The sequence below is a fragment of the Myodes glareolus genome, chromosome 1 (assembly GCF_982192425.1).
Source record: "Myodes glareolus chromosome 1, mMyoGla1.1, whole genome shotgun sequence".
Lineage (NCBI taxonomy): Eukaryota > Metazoa > Chordata > Mammalia > Rodentia > Cricetidae > Myodes > Myodes glareolus.
In genome coordinates, this window is record NC_142026.1 from 2627665 (window position 1) to 2652994 (window position 25330).

At 37.7% G+C, this 25330-nt stretch overlaps 1 protein-coding gene and 1 pseudogene across 1 annotated transcript in view; one reads left to right on the top strand and one right to left on the bottom strand.

Annotated features, from left to right (window-relative positions):
- The window catches only part of LOC148123234 (tRNA (carboxymethyluridine(34)-5-O)-methyltransferase ALKBH8-like), an 85370-nt gene that overhangs the window by 52316 nt on the left and 7724 nt on the right, over positions 1–25330 (top strand). Inside the window, exons 5-7 of the mRNA XM_087896316.1 lie at positions 10088–10239; positions 12046–12302; positions 21834–21983. Coding sequence (XP_087752442.1) covers positions 10088–10239; positions 12046–12302; positions 21834–21983 — 559 coding nt within the window. The remainder of the gene's footprint in view (positions 1–10087; positions 10240–12045; positions 12303–21833; positions 21984–25330) is intronic.
- LOC148123236 (ATP synthase subunit ATP5MPL, mitochondrial pseudogene) lies at positions 3646–3964 on the bottom strand (annotated as a pseudogene).

Consider the following 25330-nt stretch of genomic DNA (forward strand, 5'->3'; position numbering starts at 1 on the left):
CTGGATGTACCTAACTTCCTTGGGTTTGAGTTTTCCTTCTAGTACTTTGTGTACTGGCTTTGTGACTAGGCATTGGCTAAATCTGGTTCTTGTTTTGTCTGTTTATTGTGATTGAAAGTTTTACTGGGTATTGGAGTCTGGGATGGCATCCGTGTTCTCTTAATGTCTGCTTACTGCTTGACCAGTACCTACTGGCTTTTATTGTTTCCATTGAGAAGTCAGGTGTAAAAATTCTGAGAGGTCTGACTTTATGTTACTTTGCCTTTTTCCTTTGCAGCTCTTAACAGTCTCCCATTATTCTGTATGTTTAGTTTTTTTTATTATTAGGTGGTGTGGGGACTTAATTTTTGGTGCTGTCTGTGTGGTGTTCTATAAGCTTCTTGTATCTTCATTTGCATATCTTTCTCTAGGTTGGAAAAGTTTTCTTTTATGATTTTCTTGAATATATTTTCTATGCTCTTGAGTTGGATTTCTTCTATTCCTATTATTCTTAGGTTGGACTTTTCATGGTGTCCCATTTTTCCTGGATAGTTTGTCTTCAGCATTTGTTAGATTTAATGTTTTATTTGACCACTGAGCCTGTTCTCTTTGCTCTGTTGTATCTTCAGCACTTGAGATTCTCCCTTCCATCTCATGCATTCTGCTGTTTATGCTTGTATTTTTGGTTCAAAATTATCTGGTGGGTCTTTGAGTGCAGGCCTTCATGTGTCAAAGCACATATAGTAGAAATGTACACATATAATAATGTGTGAAGTCAGAAGACAGATTTTGAAAGTGTTAATCAGTTCTTTTCTTGCAAGTAATTTTCTATTCATATCTAATTTGCAGTTAGATTCATTCCTTGATATCATCATGTGTTGTGCTGTTTTTCTGTTTTGGAATATCTTTTTGGTGTTTCTTCTTTCTCTTCCCTTTCTGTATATATAGAAAGCTCACATTTTGTTGACTGTCTTATTTGCTGTTATAGTTGTCCATTGAGTTAGAAAGTGCTGGAATATCAGTGCTATGTATCATCTTAAGGTATTTTTTTAAATTTTTGTGATGTTTTTAATTTTTTTGAATGTGTATGGGTGTTTTGCCTGTATGCTTTTTTGTGTTTCATATTTATGCAGTACCTGTGGAAGCCAGAAGAGGTTATTGGATCCCCTGAAAATAGTGTTACAAATGGTTATGTACTAAGTAGGGCTGAAACTTGAACCTAAGTCTTCTGGAAGAGACAGTCGATGCTCTTAATCACTGATGCATCTCTCTAATCTCCTACATTTATATTCTTTTAGACAAAGACTAGGAATAAGGTATATAAGCCCCAGATGACAGCTTTTATCATCATTTTTTTAAATTTTCCAAAATAATGTTAGAAACTAGAAATGTAAAGCCAATGTAATTGTCTTCAGATCTTTATATATTGGTACTGAGAGTAGACTAAAAACTAGATAAGGCAAAAACTTGGTTCTAGTTCATACCTATTTATAAATAGGTATTTATAAAATAAATTTATAAAATAAATTTATAAATAGGTATTTATAAAAAACCCAAGACTAGTTTTTAATGAAATGTTTTAGGTGGTAGATGCTAGCTTGATAGATGTAGTAGCAAGGACACGACAATAATATCCGTTAGTAATAAGTACTCTCTATACTCTAAAATATACTTCTTATAACCTTGTGTTATTGGTTATTAAATTTTTTTCCTTGACTTATGGGCTGTGTATATCACGACAAATGTTTTGAAACTGATTAGTCTCATGTTTATGTTTGTCTGTCCTTATTTGGTTAGATTGCAGTTTCTGAATTTGAAAAACATTTCCTTCCTTTGATGCCAGGGGCAATGTTTGAATTTCACAAGTTAAATGTTTGTCCCATTTGTAAAATGGTTGAATTTTGGCCATAATTTTTTTATTACTTTAAAAAAATACCAATCCAAATTCTCAATCCTTCCCCTCCTCCCACTTCCTCCACACTCCCTCCTATCCCTCCCACCTCCAATCCTAACATGCAGTAGAGACATAATCCCAGAGCCACTGTCAGTGACCCCTCAGTCTGCCCCAACTGTCAGCCACATTCAGCAGGACTAGTTTGATCCTATGCTCTTTCACTCCCAGTCCAGTTGGAGTTCGTGAGCTCTCATTAGCTCAGGCAAACTGTCTCAGTGGGTCAGCTTCTCATGGTCTTGACCTCCTTGCCATATTCTCACTCCTTCCACTCTTCAGCTAGACCTTGGGAGCTCAGTTCAGTTCTCCAATGTGGGTCTCTGCCTCCAACCTTTAGGTGATTGAGAACCTGCACTTTGCATTCAAGTTTGAAATCTTTGATGCTTGACACAATGACTGATAAATTTGTTGGCGAACTGGAAACAAATCTCCTAGAATCCTTCCCTATCACAGCATGGGATTTAATTTAATGCACCAATGATCATCTCTAATAAAATAATTTTGTTCATTATTTTATTCTTCTTTGTGGACCATAGCTTAATTTCAGAAAATCAAAAACTATATACATTGATTTTAGCAAGACATGTTAGATTTTACCCCCCCTTTCATCAAATTCTTATAGACACTTTCATACAGAAAAGTTAATAGAATTGTAAACACCCCTAAACTTGCTCCCTAGATCCTTCAATCAACATTTTAATATATTTGCTTTAGCCAAATATTACTTTATCTCTCCAACAATTTGTTAGTTCTTTATATATTTAAACATTCTAAGCCAGTGATAAACAAGCATACTTCATCTGTAAAACTATAAGTTGCATACTGTCACTTTAAGTAGCCGAGTACATTGTATAAATGTACCACTTTTTCTTCATTCATTCTTTTGTTGACGAATATCTAGGTTTTCAGTTTGTGTTTACAATGAATAAAGCTGCAATGAAAATAGTTGAGCAGGTGTCCTTCTGGTAGGATGGAATGCTCTTAGGGTATATGCCTAAGAGTGGTATATATAGCTGGATCTTGATGTAGATTGAGTCCCAATTTTCTGAGGAAACATATTGATTTCTACTATGGCTATACAAGTTTACAGGCTCACCAGCAGTAGAGGAGTAGTTCCCTTGCTCCACATCCTTATCAGCATGAGCTGTCAATTATGTTATTGGTTGTATCCATACTGACAGGTGTCATTCAGACATCCAGTTTTGGCTAGCACCATTCACTGAAGAAACTCTTTTTCTCCAGTGTGAATTTTTGGCTTCTTAATCAAAAATTAGATATCCATAGGTGAGTGGATTTATGTCTGAGTCTTCATTTTGATTCTGTTGATCCACTTGTCTGTTTTTATGTTAGTGCATAAGGTTTTTATTACTATAGTTCTGTAGTACAACTCAAAATCTGGGATGGTAATACTTCTAGCAGTTCTTTTATTATTAGCTATCCTGGGTTTTTCTTATGAGGGTGAGAATTGTCCTTTCAAGGGCTTTATAGAATTGTGTTCTAATTTTGATGGGGATTATGTTGAATCTATAGATTGCCTTTGTTAAGATATTCATTTGTACTTTGTTAATTCTTCCAATCCATGAACATGGGGAATCTTTCCATCTTCTTATATCTTCTTCAGTTTCTTTCTTTAAGACTTGAAGGTTTTATTTATTTTTTTTGATGCTGTTCAGACATATTTATTAATGCCACATTGTAAATGGTACTTAGGGAAGTGTACAGCAATGTTCCATGTTCCCATCTAACATAGCTTGCTTAAGTGTAGCCGACAGGATTCATCTTGAGTGGACTCAGGGAGCAGTTAGTGATGACCATGGGCAGATGCAGGACTGGAGCCTTTCAAAGCTTTACTTCTTTTATCAGCACTCCTGATTTTATAAAGGATGAAGGTCATCAATCCCATTCCTACCCAAATTTCCTGGTAAACCTGGGTATAGTAGGGTTTCATGGGGACCCAGACATTCTTAATAAGGGTTTGAAGCATCTCAACGGGACCAAGGCCACAGGCCACACCAGATTTCCACAAGCCTGGGAAAGGTCGACTTGAAGGTTTTATCATACAAGTTTTTCACTTGTTCGTGTAGAATTACCCCAAGTTATTTTATATTATTTGTGGCTAACTGTAAAAAGTGTTGCCTGAAGCACAATTAATAAAAAACTCAGAAACTAAAATTAGCGCTCAACCTGAAGAACCAAAAAGGAAAGCAGTCAGCCACTGACTCTTACCTCGACTTCCATCCGTGGTGATCCTGTCTCCAGGAACCTTAGAATGAGACTGTATCTGAGTGCTGTTTCCTCTCATTTTATAATCATATCTAGTTCTGAGATTAAAGGTGTGCACATCTTAGATTAAAGGCATGCATTGCCCAATTTCTATGGTCAACTACTATGGCTACTGGTATTAAAGGTGTTTATTACCTTGGTCTATAAGGCTGACTAGTGGGGTACTTTCATATCTTCAGGCAAGCTTTATTTATTAAAATACAATTGAAATGCCACTACATTTGTTTCCCTGATTTCTTTCTTAGTCGACTTGTCATTTATGTATAGAAGGGCTACTCTTGCGTGCACTTTTCTGTGAACACCTGAACCTCGAAACAGGCGCATACATCTGGCTACTGATTTTTTTTTAATTAACCTTGTTTCCACCCACTGTGCTGAAATTGTTTATCAGTTATAGGACTTCCCTCATGGAATTTTTAGGGTCATCTATGCATAGTATTATATCATTTGCAAATAATGATACTATGAAGTCTTCCTTTCCATTTGTATTTCCTTATAATCCATCAGTTGACATATCCATCCATCTAAAACTTCAAGTACTATATTGAATAGATTTGGAGAGAATTTGTTCCTGACTTTAGTGGAATTGCTTTGAGTTCCTCTCCATTTAATTTGATGTTGACTATGGTTTGCTATAAATTGCTTTTATTATGCTTAGGTATGTCCCTTTTGTCCCTAATCTCTTCAGGGGTTTTATCATGAAGGGGTATTGGATTTTGCTGAATGCTTTTTTGATATCTAAAGAAGTGATCATGTGGGTTTTTTCTTTACTTTATTTATATGGTGGATTACATTCACAGATTTTTGTATGTTAAACCATTCTTGCATCTCTGAGACAATCTTTTTGATGTGATTTTTGGATTCCGTTTGCAAGAATTTTATGGAGTATTTTTATATTTATGTTCATAAAAGAAATTGGTCTATAATTATTTTTATTTTTTCAGCCTTTATATGGTTTGGGTATCAGATGAATTGGGCATTGTTCCTTCTGTTTCTATTTGGTGAATAATTTGAGGAGTATTGGTATTAATTAGCTTTTATTTGAAAGTGTGGTTGGATTCTGCACTAAAATCATCTGACCCTTTGCCTTTTTTGGTTGAGAAACTTAATGACCACCTCTATTTTACTAGGAGTTATAGGTCTATCTAAATTGGCTTATTTTTGACATGTGATATGTATTGAGAAAATTATCCATTTTTTTCACATTTTCCATTTCGGTGGAGTCTGGGTTTTTAAAGTATGTCTTTTTGATTCTTTGGATTTCCTTGCTATCTGTTGTTAGGACTACCTTTTCATTTATGATTTTTATTAATTTGATTATTGTTGTGTTTTACTTCGTAAGGGTTTGTTTATCTTGTTGATTTTCTCAACCAACTCTTTTGTTTCATTGATTCTTTTTTATTTTTGTTTATTTATTTTTTGTTTTTTGTTTTTTTAAGACAGGGTCTCTCTGTGTAGACAGGTTGCCTTCAAACTCACAGAGATCTGCCTGCTTCTGCCTCCCAAGTGCTGGGATTAAAGGTGATTCTTTATATTGTTCTCTTTGTTTCTATTTTAATTGATTTCAAACCTCAGTTTGATTATTTCCTGCCTTCTACTCCTCATGTATGTGCTTGCTTCTTTTTGTTCTAGAACTTTCAGGCATGCTGTTTGCTGTTATGAGATCTCTCCAATTTTATATTGTAGGCAATTTATACTATAAACTTTTTTGTAGTACTGCTTTCATTGTGTCCCATAAATTTAGGTATATCATCTGTTCGTTTTCATTTAATTCTAGAGTCTTTAACTTTTTTCTTAATTCCTTTCTTGACACATTTTTTTTACTTATTAGGGAATTGTTGAGTTTCCATAAATTTGTAAGCTTTCTGTTGTTTATATCCATACAGTTTTAATCCATGGTGGTTTGACAGGTTGTAGGTAGTTATTTCAATTTTCTTGTAGCAGTTGAGACTCATGTGTCCAATTATGTGCTCATTTTGAAGAAAGTTCCATGAGGTACAAAGAAGAAAGTAGAATGTCCTGTAAATATCTGACTCATTTAGTTTATGTCTGTTAGTGCCAGGAATTTTCTGTTTAGTTTTTGTCTGGCTGACTTACCTGTTCTTTGGTGATAGTGTGGTGTTGAAATCTCCTGCTATCAATTTGTGAGGTTAGATGTGTGCTTTAAGCTATACTAATGTTTCTTTTACAAATGGTGTGGGCAAGCTTGTGTTTGGAGCATAAATGTAAAGAATGAAATGTCATCTTGCTAGATTTTTCCTTTGAATATGTGGTGTCCTTTGCAATCATTTTTGTTTAATTTGAAGTCTATTTTGTTAGATATTAAAATGGGTACAGCAGCTTGCTTCTTAGGTTCATTTGCTTGGGATATCATTTTCCAACCCTTTACCTGAGGTAATATTTATCTTTGATAAAGTGTGTTTCTTGTATGCATCATTGTATCCTGTTTTTGAATCCATTCTGTTAGTTTTTGTCTTTTTGTTAAAGAATTGAGACCATTTATTTTAAGAAATGTTTATCAATGACTCTTAATTCCTGTTATTTTGTTGTTGGTGGTGGTGGTGTGTGTATGTGTTGTCTATATATGTGTTTTGTATGTGTGTGTGTGTGTGTGTGTGTGTGTGTGTGTGCTTTCCTTCTCTTGGTTTTGCTTGTGTGAGATTATTTATTTCCTGTGTTTTCATGGGTGTAGTTAACCTTCTTTTAGATTTTTCCTTCTAGCACCTTCTGTTAGGCTGGATTTATAGATAGATATCGTTTAAATTTGACTTTATCATAAAATATTTTATTTTTTCCATTTGTGGCATTTGAAATTTTACTGGGTATAATAATCTGGACTGGCATCTGTTGTCTCTTAGAGTCTGCAGCTGATCCGTCCAAGCCCTTTTTGCTTTTAGAGTCTCCATAAGAAGTCAGATATAATTCTAATAGGTCTGCCTTCATATGTTACTTGATCTTTTTACTTTACAACTTTTTTCTTTGTTCTGTATGTTTAGTGTTTTATTATGTGGTGGGGGTACTTTCTTTTTTGGTCCCATCTAACTGGTGTTTTATATGCTTCTTGTACCATTATAGGTAAGTCCTTCTTTAGGTTAGAAAATTTTTCTCTGGTTTTGTTGAAAATATTTTTTTATATCTTTGTGCTGGGAATTTTCTCTTCCTCTATTCCTATTATTCTTAGGTTTGGTCTCTTTATAGTTTCCCAGATTTCCTGAATGTTTTGTGTTAAATTTTTTATATTTAACATTTTCTTTGATTGATGTATCCATTTCTTCTATCATATCTTCAATACCTGTTTCTGTATTTCATCTCTTGTATTCTGTTGGTGAATTCTTACTCTATTCTTACTGTTTTAATTTCTAAATTTTTCACCTCCAGAATTCCCGCAGCTTGTGATTTCTTTATTTGTTCTATTTCCATTTTCAAGTTTATTTGTTTCCTTTAACTGTTTGGTTTTTCTTGACTTTTTTTAAGGGATTTATTAATTTCCTCCAATTGTTTGTGTTTTCATGGATTTCTTTAAGGGCTTTTTCATTTCCTTTTTAAGGACCTCTGTCATTTCATAAAATTGGTTTTAAGATCTTTATATTGTGCTTTAGCGATGTTGGAATATTCAGGACTTTATGTAGTAGGATAGGTGGGCTTTGGCAGAGACATATTTCCCTTGCTGTTATGAACTGTTTTTGTGTTGGCATCTAGGCACCTGGGATTCAGGTGATTTGTAAGTCTAGGTTTGCCTTTGTTGGGTTGTGTGTTGACTGTTTCGCCTTTTCCTGGCCTCCTTGACTAGTGTGTTCGTGGGAATGCTTGCTGGTGTTGGAGGCTGGGGGAAAGGGAAGCCAGGGAGAGATAGTCTGTTGCGGTGCTAGGAATGATCCTAAATATTGGATCTGAGGGAACAGAGAGAATGGAGAAAATTAGGGAGCAGTCTACCTGGTCATTTGGCAGTCATAGCTTTGGTTGAGCAAGTGGTAGTGCCCACAATGGGGGTGGGATACAGTGGGAGAGTATCCTAGAGGGGGATGGACCATGAGACCCACTGGAGGTATGGACAGGGGCAAGGCAAGGCTGCATCTTATATACTGTTACAGAGCTGTGGATAACCCTGGGGAGTGGGTCTGTGGAAGCAAGAAGTTGCAGAACATCTGTTGGCAGCCTTCCTGGTGTTCTGTGGTGTGTGGCCTGTGGTTGAGCATGGGGTATCCACTTGTGTTTTCGGGGCTGGTCTTCTGGCAGGCATGGCCTGTGGTTGAGTAGGGTATGCCCAAGTAGAGGTTATCTGCCCAATTTGGGGGCTGGGACACAGTGAAGAAATGGGGAGAGGAGGCCATGGAAGAATGGTCTGTGGAAGTCATCAGATACATAGACGGAGGTTGGGGAGGCAATCTGAAGCCAGTGTTCTGTTGCAGCCCTGGTGGCTACCCTGAGAATTAGATTGGAAAACAGAGACAATGGAGAAGGTCCCTCCCTGGGCAGCCTACCTGGTACCTGGTCTTCTTTCAGGCTTTTCCTGTCATTGAACTGGGTGTCTGCTAGAGGTGGAGGTTGGGACACAACAAAGAGGAAAAAGCCAATGTGAGGTATTGAGATCCACAGGAGGTGTGGACAGTGGGGAGGGGAAGCTGCAGCTGCTGTTCTGTTGCAACACTTGGACCCACCCTGAGAATTGAGTTTAGGGGAACAAAGAATAACTGTCTTTAAGTTTGAGTCATAAAAAATAAATGGCCTGATTTTGATTCTTTTTCATAGCCATTAAAATATTTGCACTCAAATGCAGTCTAATCAATTTTCTCAAGTATTCTTAGAATTTTGAAAATAAGCAGGTTTTCTTTTGGGGTTCAGGCTCTTTGTGTTGTCGCTCATTCTTAAACTTTTAAGAATAATGGCATTATAGTAAGTGCAAAATAAGGAGTTATTTTGCATATATATTGTGAAACAATCTATTCTTGTTATCTATTAAAGCTTCTTTGTAGTCAGACTTTTTCATCGGGACTGTCGGCTCCCCAGGAATGACACAGAAACTGTTATTAATTATAAAAGGTTGGTCAATAGCTTAGGCTTGTTTCTAATTATTTCTTATAACTTGAATTAATCTATATCTTTTAATCTGTATTCTTTTATGTGGTTCAGTTACTTTTACTCTGTATTACCCGTTCTTGCTCCGAGTCTCCTGGCATTTCCCCTTCTTCACAGCATCCTCTCTCCCTGGAAATCCTGCCTAGGCCATTCAGCTTTTTTTTAAACTATTCAGAGTGACACATCTTCACAATATACAAAAAGATTATAACATGTCTCAGATATTATTTTGATCACACTTTTTTATTGAAGGTCCTTAAATGTTAACAGTAGTTATATATGAAAGTTTGATTCTAAGTCATACTAATATTTAATTTAAAGCTGATGTAAGTCTTATTCATTCTTTGTTATATTATTAGGAGGAAGAAATAAATATTAACATTATATTTGAAGGTTGCCATTGACATTCATTACCTCCAAAGTGACTGACTGACTGTGAGTGTGCATTTGCATGCTGTGGAAAGTGATGGAGGAAAGGGTGTAGGTTGTCAGAGATGGGGAAAAGTGTGATAGAGGAAGCAAACAAATGGTATACCAACTATTTGCTTGTTACAATCTTTGGTGAAGGGGAAAATAAATTGAAATAAGCATGCCAGCATAGGAAATCAACCTTTTGATGTTTATTCTGGAAAAAAATATAACAAAATTCCAACCTGCTTTATGTATATTCTTTTTCAAGTGCGTTGTAATTTGTAGAATGTCATGTATTTGAAACAGCATGCTAATCCCAACATTTGTTGTATTCCCTAAATGCTGTCACTGTAATGCCAAGTAAGTTATTTTACTTATTGTCTTCAGAATTACACCCAGAAAGTTTGATACTGTCCAAGCATCTGAGCAGTTCAAGGGTGGAATAATCACCAGTGACATCGGAGACTTGACTTTAAGCAAGCGGGGAATTCAAACATCATTTACATTTAAGAAAGTGAGGCTTGTGCCCTGTAATTGTAGTAAGTCTCTAATTTCATCTATTCTGCATCAGAATAAATGAGGTATGGAAACCCTTTAAGGGCGTCAATACTTAGGAGAGCTTTTTCTTAACTTCTCCAGTAACATCTGCTGTACTGAGCATGTGTTAGGCTTTTGTAGCACTTCTCTGAGCTACCTCCATCACAGTTTATATTCTTTGAAGGCAGAGGCTATATTTTATCATTAATTTACCTGATATTTGGTCCTTTAGCATCCTTGAGTGCCAAGAAGATGCTTTATTTTTTGAAGTAGTAGCTAAGAGTGTTGGGATTGTAAGGCAATAAAACATTTCTTATGGAGAAATGATTTTTGTTGGCAAGGCTTGTCAGGCCTTTAATTTTTCTTTTGTAATCTCAACAGAGAACTTGGAGAGGACAGATTGCTTGTGTGAGTGACTCTGGGGTAGTAAGTGGAGGTTTATAATTTAGTAGAAGAACTGCACACACAGGATGCTGTTCTGATTTGTTTATCTGAGTATGTTGTTCTCTATATTTATTTCTTGAAATCAACAGAAAATTCTGTTACTTTATAAATGTTAATTTGTAATGACAGTAATCAGAAAATGCTTTTTACATCACAGGAGTTTCAATTTGGGGTAGCCTGTAACAATGGCCATTTTATTTAGCTGCAAAATAAATAAATGAAAACTCTTTTATCTCAGGGCTGGAGAGATGGTTCAGCTGTAACTCTCCCAGAGGACCTGAGTTTGTTTCTTCCCAGTGCCCATGTTGTCAGACTGTCACTCCAGCTCCAAAGGATCTGCTACCTCTGGCCTCCACAGGCACTCCCCTCCCACATGGCGTATGCACACAGAGACAAGAATAGAAATGAAAATAAATCTTAAAGAACAAAACCTCTTATCTGAAAATGATAATCCTGTTTTTAAAAAAAACCTTGAAATTACTTTATTCGTGAAGCTGAAAATGAGTTTTTGCTAATTTTGCTAACACTATAGTGAGTTTATAAAATGTGATACTTTAAAATATGTTTGGTATTTGATAAGTGTTAACACTACTGGCAGCCTTATAAGGTATAGAAACTAAAGCAAAGCTCCTATTCTCGAGCTACTTAAAAATTTGGTTGGAGAGAGAAGCTAGGTTTCTTATGCAAATGTGTCATTGTTGTGGATGGTTATTAATTATAAGTGAAACACTAAAAGCATTTCACTGGCTCTTTTTATTCAGTTTGCAGATTTTTTTCTCCTTTTCTTTCCTCCTCTTTATTCTTTGACAGTTTCATGCATGTGTTGTAAATTTCGGTCATTTTCACTCCCTATTACTCTTCCTTCTCCCACTGACTCTCTTTCTACCAACAAATCCCCAACTCCTTACTTGTTTTGTTTTGCATTTTGTTCTGCGTTTTGTTTCCTGACCCACTGAGTTTAATTAGAATTGCTTACTTGAATGTGGTGTAGAATTATTTTCTGGACCATGGACAACTTATCAGTGACTATGTAACTGAAGAAAATGATAACTCTTCCCCTAGCAGCCGTAAACTACCCCTCGACCCTGTCCATATATTGATTTTATTTGCTACCCTAGTCTTTTGCATAAAAAGTTAACATTGCCTTACATAATAAATCTATTTTAATTCATTATTTTTTATTATTGATTGAGTAAGTGATTGATTGAGATAGGTCTCACTCTATAAGCCTAGATAGCGTGGAACTCACTGTGTAGTACAGTGTGCCCTCAAATTAATGGTGGTCCTGCTGCTCAGATTCTACAGTGGTGGGTTTATAGGTATGTTTCACACCTGGATGCAGAGTTTTTTTTCTTCTCATTTAGGTTACTCCTCGGTCTGCGACAGACAGAGGAAGGCCACACTTCCTTCCCTTCCAGAGAGCAGTAAAGAAGCATGCCAGCTGGAACAAGAGCATGTTCATCGTGTCTATGATTTGATTGCATGGCACTTCAGCAGCACAAGACACAGCCCATGGCCACACATCACGGAGTTCCTGAAAGCTTTGCCAAGTGGTTCTATAGTGGCAGATATTGGATGTGGAAGCAGAAAGTACCTTGGCATCAACAAGGAGTTATATATGGCAAGTAATTGCTTCTGTTTTCTTTAAATTGGAAAAATGGGATGGAGGTTATGTAGGAGGGTCATCTGCCTACGTGTTACCACCACTCATTTTACTACAGGAGGTTCATATGTGAGTATTGTAGTTAACATCATTTTCACTCCTTTCTCTCCCGATTTCAATTCCTCCTAGTTCCCTCCCTATTACGTTTATAACCTCTTATTTCACTGTTATTGTCACATAAATATTCATATGTATGTATAAATACAGCCTGTTGGGTCAATTTATTGGTGTGTGTGTGTGTGTGTGTGTGTGTGTGTGTGTGTGTGTGTGTGTGTTTAGGGGTGACAGTTTGGGATTACTTAGCCTGCAGGGGATACTCCTCCCTGAATTAGACTGATTCTCCTTTTCTTAGTAGTCATTAATTGCCCTGATTTTCATGCAGGGGTGGGGCCTTATGAAATTTCTCTCATCCACATTAGCACGTAAGGTGTGTTATCATTGTTCAGGTCTAGCCATATTTAGGCAGCTATATAGTTGAGATTCTATGGGTGTAGCTTCCCTGTCTTTTATAGAAGATGCTGTCTTACAGCAGATGTTCTGATTCTGTGACTTTTCAAATCTTTCTGCTCCTCTTCTATGATTTCCTTGCTTTATGCTTTATCACTCCCTTATTAGGATGCCCCTATAATCTATAGTTTATAAACATAAGATAATTTATTGATAGTCACATTGTAAGTAAAATCTAAAGATGGGAAAAATTACAAAGAATATAATGGTCATAAATTTCTAGGTGGATAAAAAAGAACTGGAGCAGTCTTGGGGTGATACTTCAGTAGATAAAATGCTTGCCACATAAGCTTGAGAGCCTGAGTTCTATTCCCAAGTACCCACATAAAAATACTGGATGTGGTGGTATGTGATGCTATCCCAGAGCTGGGGAGGCAGTGACAGGAGGATCCCTCAGGCTCAGTAACCAACCAGCATAGCTGAATCAATAAGCCCCAGGTGCCACTGAGAGACTTTTGTTTCAAAAATACAAGTTGGAGAGTTCACCAAGGCCAGTTGGACTGGGACTGAACAAGGACGTGATCCAACCAGATTCTCTGAATGTGGCTGGCCCGGAGTCTTTCTGAAAAGCCATTGACAATGACACTGGGACTTGTTTCCTCTGCATATACTGGATTTTGGGTATCCAGTCTGTTTGGATGCTCACCTTCCTGGACCTGGAGGGAGGGGGAGGAACTTGATTTTCCCACAGGGCAGGAAACCCTGACTACTCTTAGGGATGGAGAGGGAGGAGGAGAGGGAGTGGGGGGAGTGGGAGGGTGTTGGGAGGAGGGGCGGAAATGGAAACTTTTATAATTTAATAAAATTACTTTCTCATTAAAAAAAACAAAAATACAAGTTGGACAGCACTTGAGGTATGACAACTGAGGTTGACTTATTGCCTTCATACTTACATGAGCATGTGCACACTTAGCCACATGTGAACACACACACACCTAAAAGAAAAGATTGGACATGTTTCTTAATTTTTAGTCTGCAGCAACCTAAATAAGAGTATATACTATGACAAGGAATCACTACAAGGAAAGACAAAGATAAAAACACGGTAAGTAAGTGCACTTCTTGCACCTCATCAAAATGCTTTCTTGCAGCAGTTGGAGACTTACAGAAAGCCACAACTAGTCAAAATGCCAAGAACAACTGGTGATGAACTGTTGAATGCCAACTGATACATCTGTAGCACAGCTCCTACACCTGAATAACAGACTTGTTCCTGTGCCTTTTGGGTCTAAACCCAGTGCTCATTTGTTCATAGTATTGCCTCGTAGATTTAAAAACTTTCAGATGTACTATGTCAGAGCCAGCGCTGAAGCCGTTTCTAATCTACACGTGTCTGCTCTCATTTGTTATCATTTCCTTCTCTGAGTCACCTTTTTCTTCTCATGTGAATAAAGTCTTTGTGTGGTAGACATTGATGTAAAATTCATACTATCACTGTTCTGTGATGACTAGAGCTTTTATTTCTCAAGATTGGGGGTGAAGAAGGTAAGGAAAAAGGAGGAAAGAGGGAAGGTAGAGAGTCAGAGAATGAATGAATGAGTCAGTCTATATGGAAGTTATTGAAATATCTCAGATTATTTGGAATATTGGCTTCCTTCCCCACCCTTCATACTTTGTACTGACACAAAGCAAAAACTACTACTGGAGTTAAGGGAAAGTAGGGCTGGCATTAAGAGGCAGATGAAAAGCAGCTTTCCATCGAGGTACAATGTGAAACCCATGGATTGTTGTCATGTGTAGTTCTGTTTTATTTTGTGAATAACAGACTACATTTGCTCACACTGAGGAAGTAGGTTTTTGATGTGTCACAAAAAATTCCATCCTGCAGTTCAAAAAAAGATATTCAAACCAGACTTGATGATACATGCCTATTATCTTAGTTCTTCTGGTGCACTTGAGCTACCTCAAAAACAAACAAGCAGGGGAAAATCAAAACAAAACAGGGAAAACAAAATGTGATATAGCCTTGGCTGCCCTAGAACTTGCTATGAAGAACAGGCTGGCTTCAAATTTCTAGTGATCTCTCTGCCTCTGTGTCCCAAGTCCGAGGATTAAAGGCATGTCCCACCATGCTTGCAGGGTGTTAACTTCTTAAAAACTTCTTCAAAAAGGTTTCAGAATGGACTCTGCTTTCTGACAAAAAAGAAAGAGGGAGAAGGCACAAATTTATTTTGTGATTAAAAACGGAGATTAAGAGTGTGATTCATCAAATATTCCAATAAAATACAGAATATTAATTAGAAATTACTATGAAAATTGTTAGCCTAAAGAGCTAGTAAAGAACAGAATCAATAAAGTACAGTCAATAAAGTTTAGAATATTAATTAGAAATTACTATGAAAATTGTTAGTCTAAAAACCTTGAAAAAATAAAATTTCTAGATGCATACCAAATTAAAGCCAGAAGATACTGCAGACCCACAATAGTCAATGAGCTCAAAGTTATAATCAAAAACATTCTGTGAAAGAAACACCCAGGACCAAAGACATTCATATTTGAATTCTATCAAACTTTCAAAGAAGCCCTCATACAAATTCTTCATAACTTGTTTCACAAAATAGAGAGTGACACTACCAAATGTGATCAATAAGTCAGTATTCCACTGATCCAAAACCATATAAAGACATAACAACAAAAAGAAAATTACAGTCCAATTTTTTGATGAACACAGCTGGATGCCACAATATCCAACCTCAAATTATACTACACTGAAGTTGGAACTCAAATGTAGACTTTAGTATATCCTTTTCTTGCTTTTAAACTGTGTTTCTCTGTACTTTGTGTATTGCCATTTTAATTTCTCTACAATTGAATCTTTTCCTTTATAAATAGTATTTCAAAGTTGTAATTTATGTGTCTGAACGTGGATTTAGGTATGTGAGTGCAATGCTTATGTAGGCTAAAAGAGGTCATTGGATCCCCTGGAGTTAGAGTTAGAGGTGGTTGTGAGCCATCTGATGAGGGTGCTGGGAACCGAACTAAATCCTTTTTAAGAGCAGTGTATGCTCTTAACCACTGAATTATCTCTCTAACTGTAATGTTTTCTTCATAGTTTTAAAAATTGTGTGTGTATATGTATATACATATATACTTGTTAAAAATGTATGTTTGTGCTTTGCCTGTATGTATGTACATGCACTATGTGCAAAACTGTTGTTATTAAGTGCCAGTAATGGGAATTGTATCCCCAGGAATTTGAGTTTTGTAACAGATAACTAGCCACCATGTATGGGTACTGGGGATCAAACCCATGTCCTCTGCAAGAAGAGCAAGGGCTCTTAATTGTTGAGCCATCTCTGTAGCCCAAATGGTGTGTATTTTTAAGAAAAACAAAGCCCTATTTAGAATATTGTTGAAAGATATTTATCTACCTGTATTCCTATTACCCTAATAAAGCAGTTTAAAATGTATATATTTTCTAATTATTTTTCCCATAAATATTTTATATTATAGTTTATGGAATTTGATAATACGTATCACTTATCCTCACTGTTACATTAATTGTCTCTAAGTTTCTTGAGTTTAGAATATTTATAAAGATGACATTTCTGTATATATGGTTGTTTTAGTTTAGTGCTGTTTTAAATAACTAATAGACTGGGATCTTAGCTCAGTGGCACAGTGTGAGTTCTGGGTTCTAGGTTCCACCTCCAACAGCATGTGCATGCATGCACACATCCAAATAACTTATTGTGCACTTAGTTTTGTTAGGATGGTAGATTTCCTATTGAGTATGTATGCTATGATAAGAAACACACAAAAGGTTCTTACTGTATACAGACATGTATGTTGAAAGATATTATGACAGAAGAGAAAATGTAGATTTAGGAGACAAGAAGATCAAGTTTTTAAATCTGTAGTCTATTCTGGCCTTACTATTCTATACTATATTCTATACTTTTTGCCAGAAAATTCCATCATCTCTACTATAGAAATATAACTAACTTAAAATATGTTACAAAGAATCTGTCTAGGTGAATTCCAAATAAATAGGTCAGTGGGTCTTAGCCTGGTTAGCTTTTTCTGTAATTTGTATTATTTCTAAAAATGCCTTTGAGAAGAGTGGTTATTAGGCTAAAAGTTGTGGACATTGTTATGATAATAGTTAAAGATAATGTTACTAATTGCTTTTTAAATGACTTGAAAGTTTTCACTGTCAGCAACATTATATAAGGAGAGTTTTCATCACACTGCCATCACTGTTGTAGTGGCATTTCATTTGTACTTTAATAATTGAAGCTTGCCTGAGGATCAAAAAAGTAAAACAACCACATTGGCCAGTAGCCACAATGACACGCACCTTTAATCCCAGTAGCCAAAATGACATGCACCTTTAATCCCAGTAGCCACAATGACACACACCTTTAATCCCAGTAGCCACAATAACACACACCTTTAATCCCAGTAGCCATAATGACATATACCTTTAATCCCAGTAGCCACAATGACACACACCTTTAATCCCAGTAGCCAAAATGACATACACCTTTAATCCCAGTAGCCACAATGACATATACCTTTAATCCCAGTAGCCACAATGACACGCACCTTTAATCCCAGTAGCCATAATGACACGCACCTTTAATCCCAGTAGCCACAATGACACGCACCTTTAATCCCAGTAGCCATAATGACACGCACCTTTAATCCCAGTAGCCACAATGACACACACCTTTAATCCCAGTAGCCACAATGACACGCACCTTTAATCCCAGTAGCCACAATGACACGCACCTTTAATCCCAGTAGCCACAATGACACGCACCTTTAATCCCAGTAGCCACAATGACACGCACCTTTAATCCCAGTAGCCATAATGACACGCACCTTTAATCCCAGTAGCCACAATGACACACACCTTTAATCCCAGTAGCCACAATGACACGCACCTTTAATCCCAGTAGCCATAATGACACGCACCTTTAATCCCAGTAGCCACAATGACACGCACCTTTAATCCCAGTAGCCACAATGACATACACCTTTAATCCCAGTAGCCACAATGACACGCACCTTTAATCCCAGTAGCCACAATGACACACACCTTTAATCCCAGTAGCCACAATGACACGCACCTTTAATCCCAGTAGCCATAATGACACACACCTTTAATCCCAGTAGCCACAATGACACGCACCTTTAATCCCAGTAGCCATAATGACACACACCTTTAATCCCAGTAGCCACAATGACACGCACCTTTAATCCCAGTAGCCATAATGACACACACCTTTAATCCCAGTAGCCACAATAACATACACCTTTAATCCCAGTAGCCACAATGACACGCACCTTTAATCCCAGTAGCCACAATGACATATACCTTTAATCCCAGTAGCCACAATAACACACACCTTTAATCCCAGTAGCCACAATAACATACACCTTTAATCCCAGTAGCCACAATGACACACACCTTTAATCCCAGTAGCCAAAATGACATACACCTTTAATCCCAGTAGCCACAATGACATACACCTTTAATCCCAGTAGCCACAATGACATACACCTTTAATCCCAGTAGCCAAAATGACATACACCTTTAATCCCAGTAGCCACAATGACATACACCTTTAATCCCAGTAGCCACAATAACATACACCTTTAATCCCAGTAGCCACAATGACACGCACCTTTAATCCCAGTAGCCACAATGACACACACCTTTAATCCCAGTAGCCAAAATGACATACACCTTTAATCCCAGTAGCCACAATGACATACACCTTTAATCCCAGTAGCCACAATGACATACACCTTTAATCCCAGTAGCCACAATGACACACACCTTTAATCCCAGTAGCCACAATGACATACACCTTTAATCCCAGTAGCCACAATGACATACACCTTTAATCCCAGTAGCCACAATGGCACGCACCTTTAATCCCAGTAGCCACAATGACATACACCTTTAATCCCAGTAGCCACAATGACATACACCTTTAATCCCAGTAGCCACAATGACATACACCTTTAATCCCAGTAGCCACAATGACATACACCTTTAATTCCAGTAGCCACAATGACATACACCTTTAATCCCAGTAGCCACAATGACATACACCTTTAATCCCAGTAGCCACAATGACACACACCTTTAATCCCAGTAGCCACAATGACATATACCTTTAATCCCAGTAGCCACAATGACATACACCTTTAATCCCAGTAGCTACAATAACACGCACCTTTAATCCCAGTAGCTACAATAACACACACCTTTAATCCCAGTAGCCACAATGACATGCACCTTTAATCCCAGTAGCCACAATGACATGCACCTTTAATCCCAGTAGCCACAATAACACACATCTTTAATGCCAGTAGTCACATTAGTTTGCCATAGAAACCAGGTGGTTTCTTAATCCCCAAACTAGAGAGGATAACAAAATGGGAGGAGACAGCTCTTAGTCTCAGTCTTATTCTGAGATTCCAGGAGACAGGATCACCATTTCGGATTGAGGTAAAGATAAAAGCTAGTGGCTGGCTCTTTTGCTTTTCTGACCTTTAGGTTAAACCCCAGTTTCTGTCTCTGAGTTTTTATTAATCGTGCTTCAGCTGTGAGACATTTTGATTTTAGAAGAGGTTGGAAGTCCTACTCTGTGCTGTCCACTTTCCACTCTGACACGCTGAAGGGTATGCATGCTTTCGTTTCTTCTTTTTTTTTCCTTTCTCACCTGGTAAGGTAAGCATCAATTACTTGCTTGCTCTAAAAGTTACGTTTTTAATAGTAGAAAATGGAACTAAGTTTTAATGATTTCTTTTGTTTTACTTATACATCCAGAGTCAAATATTTAGGGTTTTGATTTGTTTTATTTTTCTTTGAAAATTTTAAAAATAAAGAAGTTTAAGTTGGGGAGATGGCAGTCAGTAAAGTGCTTATCACACAAACAAGTGGACTTGAGTGGAAATTGTCAGAATAAACATAAAATCCAGATATGGTATCAGGTGTCTGTAGTTCACACCCTCCTCCAGTGAGATGGGAGATAGAGACAGGAATATTCTTGGAAGGTTGTGGGTAAGCTAGCCTGCTGTACCTGGCTGTAAACCAGAGACACTGAACTAAGCAAGGTGGAATGCAAAGACTAACATATGCATGCCTGCACATGAACATGAACACATGTGTGATGTGGGATTTCTTTCTGTATGCTCTGATTACCATTAATGAATAAAGAAACTGTTTTGTGCCTATAGCAGGGCAGAGCTTAGCTAGCCGGAGAAAACTAAACAGAATGCTGGGAGGAAGAAGGGCAGAGTGAGAGAAGCTCTGGAGCCACCGGAGATAAATGCTGGGAACTTTAGCTGGTAAGCCACAGCCACCTGGCAATATGCAGATTAATAAAAATGGGTTAAATTCATATGTAAGAGTTAGCCAATAAGAAGCTAGAGCTAATGGACCAAGTAGTGATGTAAGTACAGTTTCTGTGTGATTGTTTTCGGGTCTAAGCTTGCCAGGCAGCCAGGAACCAACAAGCGGCTCTTCTGCAACACATGTGTACACACAATACATACACAAATAGGAAAGAGTAAAACAATATTATTAAGCCTAATGTAACTTTTTTATGTTCTTGATCTCCATTAAAGACAATGAAATATGTAGCTTTGCAAGAGTTCCTGTTTTTGCTTATAAATAGGCCATCTTTCTGCTCTATTGTGGACATTGTGTGGCATTATTATGAAGAATTTCAAGTACTTGATACTATTCTTGGTATTTATGAAAGGAGGAGGGAAAAAAGACATGATTTAACTATGGTCTGTGGAAGGCTCCAGCAAAACAAGTGAAAGATAAAAGTCTTGAGCCAGGCGTGGGTGACTTCTCTAGTAGTGGGACTTATGTGACATATTGCCTGTGCTTTCTTGTTAGTGAAAAGGTGTGCTATATCCAAACTGTCAAAAGCATCTAGCAAGAGAAGAGAGAAAGAGAGACATTTCCTCTTATTTGGATTGACTTCTGCTATGGTTTTCTTTATTGTTCTTAGCAACTTTCTTCTGAATAATCATTGAGCCCTATTTTTAAAGCTTTGTTTTACAGTCAGATTGGATGTCTTTCTGTTGACTTTTAGTCAGATTCAGTTGTTGGTAACAACTGGGCCTACTTCAGTCCTCTGATTATTTTTTAACTGAATTTAAGTATAAGGAAATGTGACCAACATTATTATTGAATGGTGTTTCTATTTTGAGTTTGTGTTTACTAGCTGAATTATACAGACATATATATATGGAAATACATAAATGTGATCATTCAGACATGGATCTTAAACCAAAGGGAAAGCTAGGAATAGTACTGATGGTGTTATTAATAGCCACTTGGGACATTCCTGTGTTGATTTATACCTAGGAGATATAGCAAATACAGTATTGCTATACTTTGTATATATATTACTAAACAGGAAAGTTTAAACAGAAATGATAAAGCTGTATTGAATATGGGAAGCCCTCAGACACTTTCATGGAATCAGGTGGTCATGGGACTCATTGGACTTTACCTGTTTGGGAAAGTGGAATGTTTGCTCTGCTTGCTGCCGTCAGTGGCTCCATTAATTTGGGTTGGTTATCTTATACAGAAAGGTTTAAACAAGCACAGTTTTACACTACGTTCTTTGTAGGGCTAGAGGTTTAACAGAAAAAAAGACTCAGTAACTTTAAAAATTGGAGTATTCTTTAGCAACAATAAAAAAACCAAACAACAAAAACAAACAGGATTTCACTGTGTAATACTGGCTGGGCTTGAACTTGTAGAGATTTGCCTGCCTCTGCCTCTAGCATGCTGGGTGTGTACCACCATAGCTGACCTAAATTCTCTTTTTTATTTGGTAATGACAGATTTTCCTGACTATAGTCATGACTTTGTACTGACTCCTATGGCTTGTAATATGATTGTTTGCTTATGTAGATAAAGCTTGTGTGATTAGTCTAAGGTATAAAATAAACCTCTGTGATATGCAAACTAAATGTTACACATTTCTTTCCCTATCATAGATTGGGTGTGATCATAGCCAGAACCTTTTGGACATTTGTAGAGAGAGGGAGTTTCAGTCCTTAGTCTGTGATGCACTGTCTATTCCATTCCGAAGTGGGTCTTTTGATGCTTGCATCTCCATTGCTGTCATTCATCATTTTTCAAATGCGGTGAGTATTGCTTTTCCTTCTGTAACACTTGTAATTAAGATGACAGAGAAAGTTTGTATGTGTGTAAATCAAAATAAGCTATTTCTTAATTTTTTTCTTTTATTTTCTTATTTTTTGTCAAGGTCTCAACATGAAGTAGCCTCCAAAAATAAATTAGAAAGGCTCATGTATTAAAGTCTTGACCCTAAGTCGAAGTGGCTCTATTGGAAGGTGATTGGGTCATGAGGGTACTAACTACACCAATGTGTTAATTCATTGAATCCTTTGAGGATTTGAGGATTTTGAGGGAGTGGGGCCTGATTTGGAGTAAGGAACTTTGAATGGCATATTTCTTCATGGTCCCCTTCCTCTTTCTGCTACCTGGCTGCCATCAGGTGAGCATCTTTGTCAGGATGCTATCTTCTCTGAAGAGCCCATCATAGCCTTAGGAACAAGAAGCCAAATGGCCATGGACTGAAACCTGAAAGTCTATGAAGTAAAATACATCTCCATTTTATTTTGCTTTTCTCAGGCATTTTACCACAATGGCAAAAACTGATAACAGTTTTCTTTGATTACTTACCTCACTGATGTCATGTAGTTTTTCCTCTTCCCTTATCTTTCTGCTTATATACTCTTTAGTTATTTTTAATGGTTATCATAGTACCCAAAATCTACCCATGATATTAGGCTACCTTGAGTTGTTATGCTTAGCCCTTCTAGCAATGTAAGATATCAGAATAACACTTAGTTCCTCTGATTTCCACTATGTTATTGTTTTATATAAATTTTGTTGTTTTAAGCTCGTGATATTTATTTGTACTTTTCAAGATTTACTCTTTCTAGTCTTCCTTCTTTAAAGCACTTTTAAAGGTTTCTAAAAGACTAGCTTTCTTTTACTTGAAGAATTCTGTTTGTTATTCTTTTTTGTTGTTTTGTTTTGTTTTGTTTTGTTTATTCAAGTATCCGAAAACACTCTTTCCACTTCCTCCCCTCCCCCAATACTCTCCCGCTCCCCCCACTCCCTCTCCTCCTCCCTCACCATTCCCCAGAGCAGTCAGGGTTTCCTGCCCTGTGGGAAATCCAAGTTCCTTCCCCCTCCCTCCAGGTCCAGGAAGGTGAGCATCCAAACAGGCCAGGATCCCAAAAAGCCGGTCCATGCAGACGAAACAAGACCCAGTGCCATTGTCAATGGCTTCTCAGTCTTCATTTGGACCTTGGGGACTCAGTCAGCCCCCATGTCAACCACATTCAGAGAGTCCGGTTTGATCTCATGCTCGTTCAGTCCCAGTCCAGCTGGCCTTGGTGAGCTGTCATTCGATCAGTCCCCTTGTATCAGTGGGTGAATGCACCCTTCGCGGTCCAGACTTCCAGTGCTCCAATGTGGGTCTCCGTCTCTATATCCATCCATCGTCAGATGAAGGCCCCCTCTGATTTTGCTTTCTTTGCTCACGATCTCCCTCCCTCTGCTTCTCATTTGGGCCTAGGGAGATAAGTTCAGTATTTCAATGTGTGTCTCTGTCTCTATCTCCATCCATCGCCATATGAAGGTTCTATGGTGATATGCAAAATATTCATCAGTATGGTTATGGGCCAAGGTCAGATCCGGGACCCTCTCCTCTGCTGCCCAGAGTACAATCTGGGGCCCTCTCCTTGGGCCTGGGAACCCCTCCAGAATCAAGTCTCTTGCATACCCTAAAATGGCTCCCTTAGTTGAGATATAAAATTCCCTGTTCCCATAACCATCCTTCCTCCCTCACCCCCCTCCCATTCCCCCAATCCATCCCCGATCCTCCCCCTCTCCCCTCTCCCTAACCATCTCCCCGTACTTTCACCCCCCCACCACCCCCAGTGCACCCAAGTTTGCCTGGCAATCTTGCCGACTTCTAATATCCAGGAGGATAACTACATAATTTTCTTCAGGTTCACCTTCTTATTCAGCTTCTCTAGGGTCACAAATTATAGGCTCAAAGACCTTTAACTATGGCTAGAAACCACTTATGAGTGAGTACATACCATATTCTTCTTTTTGGGTCTGGCTTACCTCACTCAGTAAAGCATTTTCTATTTCAATCCATTTGCACGCAAAATTAAAGATGTCATTGTTTTTTACCGCTGAGTAAAACTCTAATGTGTATAAGGTCCACACCTTTTTTTAACCATTCTTCTATTGAGGGGCACTTAGGTTGTTTCCAGGTTCTGGCTATTACAAATAATGCAGGTATGAACATAGTTGAACAAATACTTTTGTAGTATGATAGGGCATCTCTTGGGTATATTCCCAAGAGTGGAATTGCTGGGTCCTGAGGGAGGTTGACTCAGTTTCCTGAGAAATCGCCACACTGATTTCCACAGTGGCTGTACAAGTTTGCATTCCCACCAACAATGGATGAGTGTTCCCCTCATTCCACATCCTCTCCAGCATAGGCTATCATTGGTGTTTTTGAATTTAGCTATTCTGACAGGTGTAAGATGGTATCTCAAAGTTGTTTTGATTTGCATTTCCCTGATCACTAAGGAGGTTGAGCATGTCCTTAAGTGTCTTCTGGCCATTCGAAGTTCATCTGTTGTGAATTCTCTGTTCAGTTCAGTACCCCATTTTATAATAGGGTTAATAAGAGTTTTAGTGTCTAGTTTCTTGAGTTCTTTGTATATTTTGGATATCAGACGTTTGTCTGATGAGGGGTTGGTGAAGAACTTTTCCCAGTTCGAAGGTAGCCTTTTTGTCTTACTGACAGTGTCCTTTGCTTTACAGAAGCTTCTCAGTTTCAGTAGGTCCCATTTATTCATTGTTTCTCTTATTGTCTGTGCTACTGGGGTCCTACTTAGGAAGTGGCCTCCTGTGCCTATATCTTGTAGACTACTTCCCACTTTCTCTTCTATTAGGTTCAAAGTGGACAGATTGATGTTGATGTCTTTAATCCATTTGGACTTGAATTTTGTGCATGGTGATAGATATGGATCTACTTTCAATCTTCTACAGGTTGACATCCAGTTATGCCAGCACCATTTGTTAAAGATGCTTTCCTTCTTCCATTGTATACCTTTAGCTCCCTTGTCGAAAATTAGGTGTTCATAGGTTTGTGGGTTAATATCCGGGTCTTCTATTAGATTCCATAGGTCGACTTCTCTGTTCTTATGCCAATACCAAGCTGTTTTCAATACTGTAGCTCTGTAATAGAGTTTGAAGTCAGGGATGGTAATGCCTCCAGAAGTTCCTTTATTGTATAAGATTGTTTTCGCTATCCTGGGTTTTTTGTTTTTCCATATAAACTTGATTATTGTTCTGTCAAGGTCTGTGAAGAAGTTTGATAGGATTTTGATGGGAATTGCATTGAATCTATAGATTGCTTTTGGTAGAATTGCCA